The sequence below is a fragment of the Panthera leo genome, chromosome F3 (assembly GCF_018350215.1).
Source record: "Panthera leo isolate Ple1 chromosome F3, P.leo_Ple1_pat1.1, whole genome shotgun sequence".
NCBI classification, from domain to species: Eukaryota; Metazoa; Chordata; class Mammalia; order Carnivora; family Felidae; genus Panthera; species Panthera leo.
In genome coordinates, this window is record NC_056696.1 from 19962379 (window position 1) to 19976507 (window position 14129).

The 14129-nt window shown below is 46.5% G+C and overlaps 1 protein-coding gene across 1 annotated transcript; it reads left to right on the forward strand.

Annotated features, from left to right (window-relative positions):
• The first annotated feature begins 789 nt into the window (after positions 1-789).
• On the forward strand, positions 790-5916 carry LOC122211521. Its single transcript, XM_042924768.1, has 6 exons — positions 790-1031; positions 2434-2786; positions 3384-3451; positions 4985-5038; positions 5189-5287; positions 5761-5916. The coding sequence occupies exons 2-6, from the start codon at positions 2480-2482 to the stop codon at positions 5914-5916; spliced, it is 684 nt and encodes a 227-aa protein (XP_042780702.1). The 5' UTR covers positions 790-1031; positions 2434-2479.
• The last annotated feature ends 8213 nt before the right edge of the window (positions 5917-14129 follow it).

A 14129-nucleotide genomic window follows, 5' to 3' on the forward strand; every position in this document is an offset into this window, starting at 1 on the left:
TCAGTTATCCTTTGCCCCCAGGAGGAATGGGCAGGCGGTAAGGAGAGGGTGGTGAATGGTCAGCAGTGTTGTTCTAGAGGACAGCCCTCTACACAGGTGCATGTAGTCAAAGCAAGAATGCCTCCTCTGCCCCCCAACCCAATAACCATCTCCTTCAAGGCGGACCCCTGGGGAAAAGTCTCTCTTTTTGATGCTACAACTGTTCAGAAGACTTTGAGAATGCTCTCCGGGAATCCTATTCAGAGTCTACAGCTATTCTTTGAATACCTTTGGCTACAGTAAAGTTTCATCTCCAGACAGGAGACCTTCAAACATCACTGGAATAAAGCAGGCAGAAAACTTTGGGGCCAATATGAAGATGACAGTGGAAAGACGAATGCGGTGTTCTTGTGCGAACACAATAGTCCCCCTTATCTGCGGCGGATACATTCCAAGACCCCCAGTGGATGCCTCAAACCATGAAGAGTCCTGAACCCTATCCATACTGTTTTCCCTAAATTAGGCACAGTAAGAGATTCACAACAATAAAAAGAAAATAGAACGATTGTCACAATATATGCAATAAAAGTTACAGGAGTGTGGGCTCTCTTTCAAAATATCTTATTGTACTGTACTCACCCTCCTTGTGACGACACAAGCCGAGAAAATGCCAAAGGAAGTGAGGTGAATGACGCAACATTGTGATGTAAAGTTAGGCTACTATTGACCTTTCGATGATTCATCAGGAGGTGGATCCTCTGCTGGGAGAGAGGGAGAGAGAGGGAGAGAGAGAATCCCAAGCAGGCTCTACAAGTGTCCACACAGGGCTGGATCTCATGAACTGTGAGATCATGACCTGAGCCGCAATCAAGAGTCCGACGCTTATATCAACTGAACTGCCCAGGCACCCACAGACCGCTGTTAACTGTGGATTGTTGAAACTGCGGAAGGCGAATCGGCAGATGGGGGGGGGCGGGGATTACTGATCCTGAAGTCTGATGAGTGTTCTTACGGAACAGCAGCACCGTGGGCCTGAGGGTATGGTTACTGTGGTGAGTGATACTTTCTGAAGCCAAAAATCGGGACACGTGACCTGACAACGACTTTTTAAGCCACTTTCACGTGGAAGAAGCTATCTTGCCAATATAACTTAGATGCTAAAATTACCGAACTTTCTGACCTATTTCGGTGGTTTATGAACAGAACCAGATGAAACTTTGATAGAGAACTGCATCATCATTTCTAAACACACAAGTGGCACATGTGGAGTACTTATAAGCTCACAACTTTGAAGAGGGTAGTTTTCATCTCACAAGATACTGGTATATTTATGTTTAAAAAAATCACACTTAACTGCTTTACAGTGAAACCTCAAATATGAACACTGGTAAGAGGGTTTGGTGGCTAATACCAACCCTCACCAGGAAGCCCAAGCAGCTGTACCAGCTCTTCTGTTGGTGGAACAAGGGATTGAACTGCAAATGAATAAACCATTTTAACCATACACTTGTTTTAGAAGAGAGATTAATCCTATTTTCTACTACACTTACATTTTCCATTGCTTTGCAATTAATGTTGTGGTATGGCCTCTTTTATAAGGCAGGAAACAAGTAATGGGGTTCAAAAGGTGAATAGGAAGGAGAAGGTGAGGTATTCAAAGGTAATTAGAAGTTAGAAACCCATGAGACAAAAGCAGGTTCAGTGGCCCTATCTGAAAAACCCTGGGAGAGGGGTTTGTCCCTTCTTGGTAGAGAGAAATGCCTTGCACAGGGATCTAAGGAAGAGAGGGAAAGGCCTGAGGGTTGGAGAAAGCAGGCAGGCACAGCTTGTGATGGTCAGAAAGAAAGAAGGCTTTTGAGGGGCACCTGCGTGGCTCAGTTAAGTATCCAACTTCTGCCTAGGTCAGTCGTGGGTTCCAACCCTGCATTGGACTCTGTGCTGACAGGTCAGAGCCTGGAGCCTGCTTCGGATCCTGTCTCCCTCTCCCTCTGCCCCTCCCCCATTCACACTCTGTCTCTTTCAAAAATAAATAAACATTAAAAAATTTTTAATAAGGGTGCCTGGGTGGCTCAGTCGGTTAAGTGTCTGACTTCGGCTCAGGTCATGATCTCATGGTTTGTGAGTTCGAGCCCCGCGTCGGGCTCTGTGCTGTCAGCTCAGAGCCTGGAGTCTGTTTCGGATTCTGTGTCTCCTTTTCTCTCTGCCCCTCCCCCACTTGGGTTCTGTCTTTCTCTGTCTCTCAAAAAATAAATAAATGTAAAAAAATTTTTTTAATTTTAATTAAAAAAAAGAAAGGTTTTTTCCAGCTGCCTCCTCTTAAGGAAGGTAGGAGGGAGAGAAGGGGTCAGGAAAAGAAAGCAATGGAAAGCTCAAATTACATTTCTTAGGGAATTGTAAGAAATATGGGGCTTATTCCTCTCAGCAAATACTGACATTTAGAAATGCATTGTGCAGGACGGGGGCACAGAGGCCCCCAGGGCCACATTACCACTGCTCTTGTATGGCCATCCTGGAGGACTCTCATCAGAACTTCACACTGTTCTCCCCTCTGCTTAGAGGATATTTCGACTGCTGTCAGGAAGACGAGAGCAGCTGGGCCGTTAAAGTCAACAGGCTCCCACTTCTACACCGGCCAGATTGTGTCATAATTGGAAATGTGAAATATGCCTTCCTCTGTTTAGACTTCCCAGGCGTGGCGTGGCTTGTTTGTGTTTCCTCCAAACCCCAGAAAAGGCCAATCCCAGGCCTGAGTAAATGCTCCAGGCTTGTTGGTGAGGAGAAGGGGCCACGGCCCCTGCCAGCTCCAGGTGAAATGTATGGGGCCCAGTTGGAGGGTGGAGACCGGAGGATGCAAAAGAGGCTAGGACTGAAAACATGCCAGCTTCACCAAATTAGTCTCGCACATGAAATGGCCTCACCGATCCCCTCCGCCTGTCTGCAGAATCTTCTGGTCCTTTAGGTTCAGTTCAAATCCTGCCTGCTCCTTGAGGCATCCCTGGTGCCTCAAGAAACCCTCCCTTCTCTGAGGTTGAACTCCCAAAATGCCTGTAATTGGCACATGGACACTCGCTGGATCCCAAGCCCTCTTTCCTAAGCTGCTTTTTCGTCCTTTTCCTTCAGTCCCCGTATTATTGTAACTTTAGTTATTTATTTTGAGAGAAAGAGTGCATGGGAGGGGTAGAGAGAAAGAGAGTGAGAGAGAGAATCCCAAGCAGCCAGTCCCCAATCCACAGTGCAGAGCCCAACACGAGGGTCGAATCCATGAACCGTGAGATCATGACCTGAGCTGAAGTCAAGAGTCAGCTGCTTAACTGACAGCCGCCCAGACACCCCTCCTTCAGTCCCCATCTTATTTAACCCTTTCCTGACGTTCTCCCTTCTTTACCCTCCCCACACACACCCAGAACCCACTCCCTCCCTGCACGTATTATGTAGCACCAAGACGTCCATTGCTCAGGCTCTGCTGTCTGTGGTAAGTCAACGATAGGTCTACTCTGCCCCCAGTTTCTGCTGTTGGACATGTGTTTGGGGGCTCTGGGTCCATGGGGGGGGAGGAAGGACTTTAGGGTTTATCATCCAAGTTTGTAGTTTGCTCTTTCCCCAAATATCTAAATATACCAGACACATCTCAAACTGCAAGGATTCACATCCTGCCAAAACTCATCACCAGGGCTGCTAGAAAGACACACATTTATCCCATTATTGCAATTTTCCCATTAATGCAATTTTGAGCTGATCATTCTACCTTTGTCCCCTCCCAGCCTTCCTGCATGGTGAAAGATACTGTGCCCAGGTCCTCCTCCTCCATTTCTGGGTTTCTCTCTGGCTTGTTCAGGGGCTAAAGATGAAGAGAGAGAACCGTCTTGCTACCCAGAAAGTTAAGATTTTTTTCTCCCCAATTAGAATGCAAATTCCTTTTTATTGCCTGCAGGAGGTAACATAGCACCAGGCCCATTTAGTTGCTTGAGAGCTAGCTAAATGACAAAGCAGGGACTCAAACTCAGACATCTCTGCTCTACATCACATGCTTTCCTCTGTTCCATGGTTTTCATGGCTGGGCTGACCAGAAGGTCCTCTGGGGAAAAGTTATTTTCTTATTGTTGTTGTTGTTGTTATTATTATTATTATCATTATTATTGGATCTGGGGATAAGAGGACAGGGGTGTTCAGAACAGATCTCCCCTGCCCCCTGGCCCACACTGCATGGCCTCCTAGCAAGTACACAAACCCTTCAGTCAAGAAGTGGAGTCTAAGGCCATTTAATGTCTGTGGCAATGTTACCAATAGCTCTGTCCTAGCTTTTGCCAAGGCATCTGATCCTGAGCCCAAACTCAGCCCACGGCCAGGGAAACATGGCTGAGGAGGCCAGCCCAGGACCCCGACTCCTCCACGATAATTCGGCTGAGAGTAAGGACAGAAAGCCTAAGTAATTTAGATTCTTTTTTATTGACAAGAGTCATGCCACTGAGTCAGTACAACCTGCCAAGGCCCCACACTCAAACTGAGATCTGATCCTGGGTCAGTAGACAGAGGCTTTCATGCATTTTCTAGCATTACAACCCCTTTTTTCCAGTGACCTCTTACACAGAAACCCATTAGGGAAAAGCAGTGGAAGTGGTGGAGACAGGGGCGGGGGTCCCAGAGCCCACCTACGAGGTCTTCCTCCTTGGTCCTCCTCCCATGTCATCACCCTCATCCAGACACTGGACACCCTGGGTGAGGAACAGTCCAAGAGCAGTAGGGCAGCTGGGGGAGGGAGCGGACCGGCGGGAAGGCGGAACAGCAAATTTGTTCTGCACGGGGCCCCTGTGAGTGGAGCTACTTTTGTTGTTTAGAGACTAAATAATGGGCCGAGGGATCAGAATGAAGCCTGACACAAGACCTGTCAATGTTTCTAGCATTCATCGCCTTTAAATATTCAAACACCAAGATTCTGAAGGATCTTTGACTTTTCTCTTCATTTTTTTTTCCAAATGTCAACAAACACTGCTTCTGCTGAGTGAAGAGTCTGGCCTTGCCTTTCCTGATGAAAAACAAAAGAAGGGGAGTGAGAGAGAAGGTGAGGAGAAATGAGGACAAAGGGTGAGGACGCTCAAGTTTCCTGAGAGACCCAGTTTTAGGGAAGGGGGTGGAGGTGGAGAAGCCAGCCAGCTGAAGCCCAGCGGCCCCTCATGTGTTGGGGTGTTCCATCGTACCCTTCATTTTACAGATAAGGAAACTGGGGCTCCAAGAAGTAAATGGAGTTATGTTACATCATAAAGCCAAGTTCAAAAAAAAAAAAAAAAGCAAATTGAAACTGGAGCTCACAGTTTCTGGTGCCTGCTTTTCACATGGCAAATGTTTTCAAAAGGGAAAGGCTGTTCTCACAGACTCAGGGAAAAAAGGACCCACAGACATGAATTAATTCTGTCAGCAAGCATTTATTGAGCCCCTACTGTTTGTCATCCATTGTCCTGTGGGCTGGGGAATAGAGATGAACAAGACACAGTCTCTGCCCCCAAGGAGTCCACAGGCCAGTGGGTGAAGCAGACAGATAATAACCACCACAATACAACCTAATAAGTGTCATGGCTGTGCTGTGTATATGTTGCTGTGGGGGTGTCAGCAGGACCAGATACATAATTTATGGGCTTCGGTGCCAAATAAAAATGCAGGGCCTCTGTCAAAAAAAAAAATTCTCAGAATTTTAACATGGTGACAGAAGAGCATTAAACCAAATATGAGGATCTTCTGAGCATAGGGTCCTGTGTGACTGCTATGTCCATGTCTGTCACATTCCAGTTCACAAAGGAGGTGCTTCTACAGCCTAGTCTGAATGACAAAGAATTCACCAGCACACAGGAGAGGAAGAACATTCTGGAAAAAGATAACAGCATGTCTAAAGGCAGGAGGAGGTGGAAACACAGCATATTTGAGAAATGGAACAAGTTCAGTTAGGCGAGAGTAGGAGATAGGGGTGGGAGAGTAACAAGAAATGAAGCTGGCAAGGAAGTAGACCCCAAGGAGCAAGATGCTTTTAAACCATACGAGGCAGTTATCCTGTCCGTATTGGTGAGTCGTTGAAGCTGCTTGGGGATAGGATCTAATGGGTACTTTGGAAAAAAGCAAAACAAACCACTTGGGCAGCAGGAAGCATGTGGGTTAGAAGACAGTGGGCCCGGAGTGAGAACCCAAGTTAGGAGGTTGGTGCAATGGCCCTGGCAGGAACCGAAGAAGAATATACAGATGGCATCCAGATATTGAGGAAAGAGTGTCTGGCTGGAGATGGCGATGGAGATTTAGGGGCCCATCCATGAGGTGGCAGTTGAACTCTTGAGTCCAGAGTTTCCCAGAGTGAGAATGAGAATGGGTACCAGAGGCAAAGATGTAGGTGGAGGAAGGAGACTTCCAAGGAGGGGGGTTGGAGGTGAGAGGATGATCAAAGGAGCAAATCACATGACTCCAGAGACAAAAGAGTTTCAGGGGGCGGATAGAGCAGCCAAACTTGTAAATTAATCCAGGGGTAGGGTAAAGACTACAGCATCTGAGATAGCTGAGGGGAGCGACAGAGGGTGAAACGTCTGAGGATGCAGACGTAGTCGGTGGCTGTTTCCCAGGCAGTGGCGGCCCAGAAGAGCACAAGAACGTTAAAGGCTCTGGCTCTGCATCTCCACCTGCCGCGTGGCTGGACGCCTGCCTCCCCCAGGTTCTCAGAGGGCTCCAGGGGCCTGAATCACTGATTGTCCCTAGAACCGGAGCAAAGTAGCCCCTCTTTACACCTGCTCCTTCGTGGCTGCCATGTGCCCCCACAAGGGCCAGCAGAGGCCACATCTGAGGTTGGGGAGGACACTGAGGTGTGCAACTGCCCCACGGCCACCCTCCTTCATCTCCACAGACATTGACCCAGTCACTCACCCCATGGCCAGCCACACCGTGGCCTCTGCAGCTGCCCAAGCTGTTTGTACAGAGGTGACAGACACTATTGCCATCAACCTTGATATTCTCTCATGAGGCCCCAAATAGGAAGACCTCCTCCATCTTGCTTGTTAGAACTCAATAGCACTTTTATTTGACTTACTCTCCCAGAATAATAAATGGCTCATCTGTCTTAGAACTTAGAACAAGTTTCCCAGAAGGACCTGCTTAGGTATCAATGAGCAAGGTCCATACGGCATCCCAGGTAAAACCCCCTCTTCTACTGGCCCTTGGGCAGTAAGACTAAGTCCCCCTCCAAGTCTCAAAGAGCTCCTGCTGCATTAAGTACATGGCCTAGGAGATCGTGGTCCAACACAAAGTTTTCTTTTGTTAAGTTCCTACTGTGTGCCATTATTTCACATTAATTATCTCCTTTCCCTCTCAGTTCATGCCAATGAGGTAGGTACTAGCATTGTCCTATTTCCTAGAAGAGGTAAAGCAGAACAGCCAATGACTGTATGACAGTACAAAGAACGTTCCGGTCCTCTACTCTGGGGGAGGAGGCCTTTACACACTCTTTTGTACTTTTCAATATCTCAGGCAATAGCTTCTATAAATTCAATATATTCTGTATGTTCAATAGCTTCTGGCCTTACCTCTCTCCAAAGATAGCACTGTAAGATGGATTGACCAATGGGATCCTCTCTCATTCTTGGCTTCATATCCGCGGGCTACCAGATTGTGGAAAGGGAGTGGGACAGGCCAAACTGGCCATGTTCCAAGGCTTCCAAAAGAGGTATCCCTCCTGACCTTCAACAGAGAATATGTGTGGCCTCAGTCCCACGAAAGTTTCCTGCTGTTCTCTGAGAGCACACACGTGCATGCATGCACACACACACACACACACACACACACAACACCAACCTCCTCCTTACTGAGTAAAAACCCATATCCCCTGCACAGAGATAAACCACAGATGGAACCCACATCGTATTTGAAAATGCAAGCCAGTCGTCCACACTGGCTCTGGCTTATTTACAGCTGGCATTGCTTCTGATTTGGCCTCCATCCATTCTGACAAGCTGATGCCCATGCCGTATCTGTTGGCTAAATATTTTTTATATCAGCCTTGATTCTGGAGACAATGAGGCCCAGACAAGTTAAGTAATATGCCTATAGACCCTCAACTGTCAAATGGCAGAGCCAGCATTCATAACCAGCCCTTATCTAACTGCACATCCCAGTGCTATTAGCCCCAATGTTCCATACATTAGGACTCTCTCTGACCGGATGCCTATTGGGTTGCCATGTAGATGGACCCCTAGTGGTCCACCCAAACATGCTTGATGATAAAAATTCAAAGCAGACCCTGTTTGGAACCTTGGCTATGCAGATTAAAAAATAATAACTCTAAGGAAAGGCAAATGGTGAATCCCATTTCTACAAATCTTATAAATTTCAGAGAAGCCATCTAGGGAGAATGAGCCAGGGTTTTTTCCCCTCTGAACTGGATCACTAGTTCCTGGGAAATGCCCATAAATCAACATGCTTTCAGTTTCCAGGACTTTACTTATGTTACTGTATGCCTTTAAAGTCCTCAGCTTGTTAGCAGGTGACCCTCATGAGTTGAGGGCAGTGCACCAGCCTAAACACAACCCAGATGCGAGACACTACATTGAAACACATGCAAATAACCATCCTTCTGCTCTCCTGTGAAATAATGTTCAGGAAGCACTAAGCAAGCCACAGGTGTTAAGGCAGCATTGCCCCACCAGCACCATGGGCTGGAGAGGCTGGGAACAACAGGTGCCTTGCTTCCCACACTTCCCCAAACCATTAAGACAGTGGTTCTCAAAGTGTGACCTGTGCCAGTGGCAGCAGGATCACCAGGAAACTTGTAAGAAATGCAAATGCTGTCCCCCTCTCCCATAACTGCTGAATACGTGTTTTAACGGGCCCGCCCACTGATTCTGATGTGCACTAAAATTTAAGAGCCACTGCATTAGAGGTCCCAAAACTCAAGATTGTGAGAGTCTGTCCCTTTTTGCCTAAGAGAACTTAGGAATCACCCGCCGTTAAAGAGAAACATTTCTTTAAAAAAAAAAAAAAAAAAGTGACTTAGCAAAAGGATGAATTTCAGAGTTCAGAGTATGAACCTGGAATTATATCACAGCTCAGCCACTTACTACCCATTTGGCCTTGAGGACATCACTTAATGTTTCTCAGAATTAATTTCATCAGCTATAAAATGAAAATCGTAAACCTAGCACAGTGCCTGGCATACAGAAGGTGCTAAATAAAAAATAACTGTTACAAATGATGCTTCATCTCAATCAGCAACTGAGCACAATAGCCAGCCACTATCAAGTACCTCTGTCCCCAGTAGGTAGACTACAGGGAACATCCATGCAAGGAGAGGGATAACTCCCTGGGGAGGGGCAGGACAGACTCCTCCACCCCCACCTGGAGACCCAGGTCGGGGAGTTTCCAAGTTCAATGAGCTCTGTTTGTGTTCAGCGAGAATAACAGGATCACAACGATCTCATCAGCACAGTTGGAGAGCAACAAATATGAAGCCCAGATCCAGATCTTCAGGCACAGAATGTCACCAAGGAAAAGCTGCCTCGCTCCTTCATGACAACATTCCCCCAAGAAACCATTGCTTGGAGAAACTTCAAGTTCTGTGCTGAAGTGTAGTGCAAAGCTAAACAAGCCTCTGAAATGCAAATGTCTTGTCGGCACAGAGCAGAGCAAGTTTTTATAAGGTAGATAAACCTAAGGAGCCCCAGCTCCCATCTTCCCTGGAGAGAAGGGATAGAGGACAGGACAGGAGGCAAAGAATCAGGGGCAGAGTGGACACCTGACACAGCATCAGAAGGTAGGAGATGAGTGAATATTATTTATAGTAGAGCTTCTAACTACTCAGTGATGTGTATAATTCACTCATTAAAATGCAGGTTTGTATTTAGCAAATCTGGGATGGTGCCTGAGACTCTGCATTTCTACAAGAGGAGAAAATTGGGCTAGATAACAAGAATTTTTTAAATACTTTCATATATATATATACATATATATACATATATATACACACACACACACACACACACATATATATAAAGCTGGGTTTTTTAAACACTTATTCATAGCGGGGTGCAGAGAGAGAGGGAGACAGAATCTGAAGCAGGTTCCAGTCTCTGAGCTGTCAGCACAGAGCCCAATGCGGGGCTCGAACCCACGGACCATGAGGTCATGACCTGAGCCGAAGTCAGATGCTTAACCAACTGAGCCACCCAGGTGCCCCTAAAGTACTTCCTAATTTCAGTTCTTTTTTAAACATTCATTTGTGGGGTGCCTGGGTGGCTCAGTTGGTTAAGCGTCCGACTTCAGCTCAGGTCATGATCTCATGGTCCGTGGGTTCGAGCCCCGCATCGGGCTCTGTGCTGACAGCTCAGAGCCTGGAGCCTGTTTCAGATTCTGTGTCTCCCTCTTTCTCTGACCCTCCCCTGTTCATGCTCTCTCTCTGTCTCAAAAATAAATAAATGTTAAAAAAAATTTTTTTAATAATAAACATTCCTTTGTTTATTTATTTTGAGAGTGGAGAGGGGCAGAGAAAGAGAGAATCCCAAGCAGGTTCCATGCTCAGCACAGAGCCTGATGCAGGGTTCAATCCCAGGACCACGAGATCATGACCTGAGATGAAATCAGGAGTCAGATGGTTAACCGAGTGAGCCACCTAAGCATCCCAAGAAGATTATTTAAAAAAAAAAAAATTTTTTTTTAACGTTTATTTATTTTTGAGACAGAGAGAGACAGAGCATGAATGGGGGAGGAACAGAGAGAGGGAGACACAGAATCTGAAACAGGCTCCAGGCTCTGAGCTGCCAGCACAGAGCCCGACGCGGGACTCAAACTCACAGACCGCGAGATCATGACCTGAGCCAAAGTCGGCCACTCAACCGACTGAGCTACCCAGGCGCCCCCCAAGAAGATTATTTTTGATGGGCTAGAGAAAGAGGAAAATTTATCAATGCTGGAAACTTAATAAATTTTGTCTCCTTGCATAGGAACATGTCCTAGCACTATGCTTCATACAATGTATTGCTTAATAAAACGAAGGATAAATTATAAAATAGTTTGTAGGAAAAACACTTGTAAATTAAATGTTACCATCATAATCATCACCATGTTACCCTGGGCTCTCCCTGGCATGTTGTATTTAAGAGTGCCAATCAGTCCTCATCTATTCAACATTCTAAGGCTCTCAGGACCTCAAAATGAGCCCTAATTTTAGCCCAGAATATACCCTGAGCCTACACTATTGTTTATTCCATAAATATTTGTGCCTAAAGCTAAGCAGAATAATTTTTGGCAATGTTATTCTACACATTTTTCATTTCTGGTGATTTGGTGGCTTGTGTTGCCCAGCAGCCCTCCATCCTCATAGACTGAGTTACCCATGACTTGGGGTAGGATGGAGTAGAAGAGAGAACAAGGAATTAAATTTTCCAAGAAGAAGACTTTGACATTCAAGTTCAATTTTTTAAGTTCACAGAGAAGACAATAATCTTGAGAGCCCTGGTTTTCCAGTGAGAGAACTTGGCACTTGAGAAGATGAAAGAGTCTTTCTGAATTCTGTAAAGTAGGCAGGATGGAGACATGAGGTGGGAGCAGTTTACCTCCACTGGAAGGGGAGAAGCTCAAGGAAAATCATGGAGTAGAATTTTGTGGCATGAGTGTCCTGATTGGACTCAGCCTATCCCTTCTGGGGCACCTCTCCAGGTGGTTGCTTACAGAATTCCAAGTGGAAAGAAGGGCCCCCTGTCATGAGTTCATAGGGCATTGGTCAGGGTCACTTGTTCTGAACCAGAAGGACAGGCCACACATTACACGGGCTGCAGATATGGAGGCCACCAATGCAGTGAGAACAGAGGGTAATGCTCCCAAACCGGGAAGGACCAACTGCTCCACCTCAGAGGCCAGCCAGGACCAGAAGCCCGAACACAAACCAGACAGGAACCGTCCTCCCTCTCGCTGACATGATTCCATAACTCCTTCCTGCAGGGAGTGCCACCCTCGGTAGGAGAAGAGAGAACACTTGATGAGGGATAAGGATGCCGATAGAAAGTTTGAATTTAAAATAAGTGAGTTTGGGTGTGCCTGGGTGGCTAGGTCAGGTTAAGGTCCAACTCTTGATCTCAGCTCAGGTCATGATCTTGCAGTTCATGGGTTTGAGCCCTGCATCAGGCTCTGCACTGGCAGTGCAGAGCCTGCTTAGGGTTCTTTTCCTCTCCCTCCCTCTCTGCCCTTCCTTCACTCTCACTCTCTCAAAATAAATAAATAAATAAATAAACTTTTAAAAAAGTAAAATAAATAAGTTCGTTTTTTACTGTCTGCGTAGTGAAAAAAGACTACAAATCGAGACAGAATTTGACTAAGCTACCTTTAATTGTCAGGAATAAGTATTTTCACTATAGCAAAAAAAATGATGCCTAGTGACAGTTTTAAGAAAATAACAGTACAGTTAGCACATCTGAGTTGTGACTAAGTTTCAGACCCACTACATGTCTTGGTTTTGGGCAACAGTAAGAGCAAAACAGGTCAAATCTGTACTCCCCTATGCAGTCTACAGTTCAGTGGGAAGGCAGTGGTTAAACAGGCAATCCAACAGATAAAATACAAGACAACTGTTGTGCTCAGCGCTATGAAGGGAAAGTAAAAGGAGGAAAGGAAGAACGTTGTCCCAAATCCTCCTGCCTGCCCATCTTGATGCCAGAAATTCAGCATCTAGACATGAATTCTATTGGTTCACCATCATTTTCTCCAAAGACTTGTGGAAGGAGTTGCTCGTGAACTTGCTAACCTTTGCATTTTGAGAGTTTAATAATTGTCATTCTGTTCAAAAGATCAAAAAGAGGAAGGCTCCAAAAGTCTAGTAGGGGACATAGAAGCAAGCGGAAGGGGACCCCGTAGGGAGGAGCAAGCGGTGGGGACCCCGTAGTAGCTGGGAGCAGGAAGTGGGCAGCATATGGGGAGGAACACGTAGGAGGATCACTCACCGGGGAAACTGCGGAGGAACCCAGGGGGTTTGCGGGGATGGGGATGGAGTGAGGAATAGGGGGAATAGTGGGGGGGGAGGCAGGGGGTCACAGGCAGGAGCACATAGAGATGGAGGGAAGAATGGGGGGTGGGAGGGGAGGCAGGGGGCACAGGCAGGAGTGCATAGGGACGGAGGTTTTCACAACAAACTTGCTTGGCAGTCTTGCCCAGGGTTGCTCCGCCCTGTACAAAAGCATTTGGAGCTTAGCAGAAGTTTAACATGATCCTGTGAGTATGGTCTGATGCCTGCACTAGGGCAGTATAGAGATCACCTAGATGTCAGGTTAGCTGGGACACCTGGAAAGAAGTTTAGTCTCTTTTCTAGACTCAAGGGACCTCAGCTTTCATCTTAGGGCCCAGTGGGAAGCAGGGTCCTTCTTCCAATGAGGACAGGAGACCCGGTTAGCCAGAAATCCCTCTGACTTCCAGGAAGGAGTATGGCGTTGTGGTTAAATCCATTGCTCTGATGTCCAGCAAAATTCAGACTCAGCCACTTACCAAATGAGGGACTACGGGTAAACTATTTGACCTCTCTGCACCATCACTTTCTCGTCTGTGAAATGGAAACAATAAATGTAGTTATCTCCTCATAAGATCAAACGAGACACCTTATGCAGCATGCTTTTTACAGTTACCTGCTACTCACTGGAGTTCAGAGAGAGGCAATGGTGTGAAGCTGGTCGCGGCCATCCAGACAGGTGTTCGCCAGCATCAGCATCACCTGGATGCTTGTTACACCTGGGCTCCACCCCAGACCTATGGAACCAGAATCTCCAGGAATCTGTAGCTTAACAACTTTCCAGGTGACTTTTATGAACCCAGGTTTGAGAAGCATGACTCCATGATCCCAGATAGGCCTGAAGTCATCCATAGTGTGTGAGTAAAGCACTGGGGGAGGGGCATGGGTGTTGAATTCTTGCTGGCAGAGTATCTTATGCAAGTCTTTTCTTCTCCAGAGGCAGTGATAAGATTGATGAGAACACCCCATCATGTGCCTGAAAGGGTTTTGCAACACATCAAACAACATGAGCATGGAAGAGATTGTGATTCTTATCGCCACATTTGTAATAGGGTTTTTTAAAGGGAAAACAGCCAAGTCCTTGGCTTTCCTTCCCCTGCTCTTGGCAAAACCTCCTACTGCTCTAGGAGGATTGCAAGAA

Excerpts from the sequence above, each read along its gene's own strand:
- LOC122211521 (XM_042924768.1), top strand. The coding sequence starts at position 2,480 with ATGGCCATCCTGGAGGACTCTCATCAGAACTTCACACTGTTCTCCCCT. Across the intron at positions 3,452-4,984 it reads CTCAGGCTCTGCTGTCTGTG|AGTCTGGCCTTGCCTTTCCT; the intron begins GTAAGTCAACGA and ends TGCTGAGTGAAG. Across the intron at positions 5,288-5,760 it reads AATTGAAACTGGAGCTCACA|TTCACAAAGGAGGTGCTTCT; the intron begins GTTTCTGGTGCC and ends GTCACATTCCAG.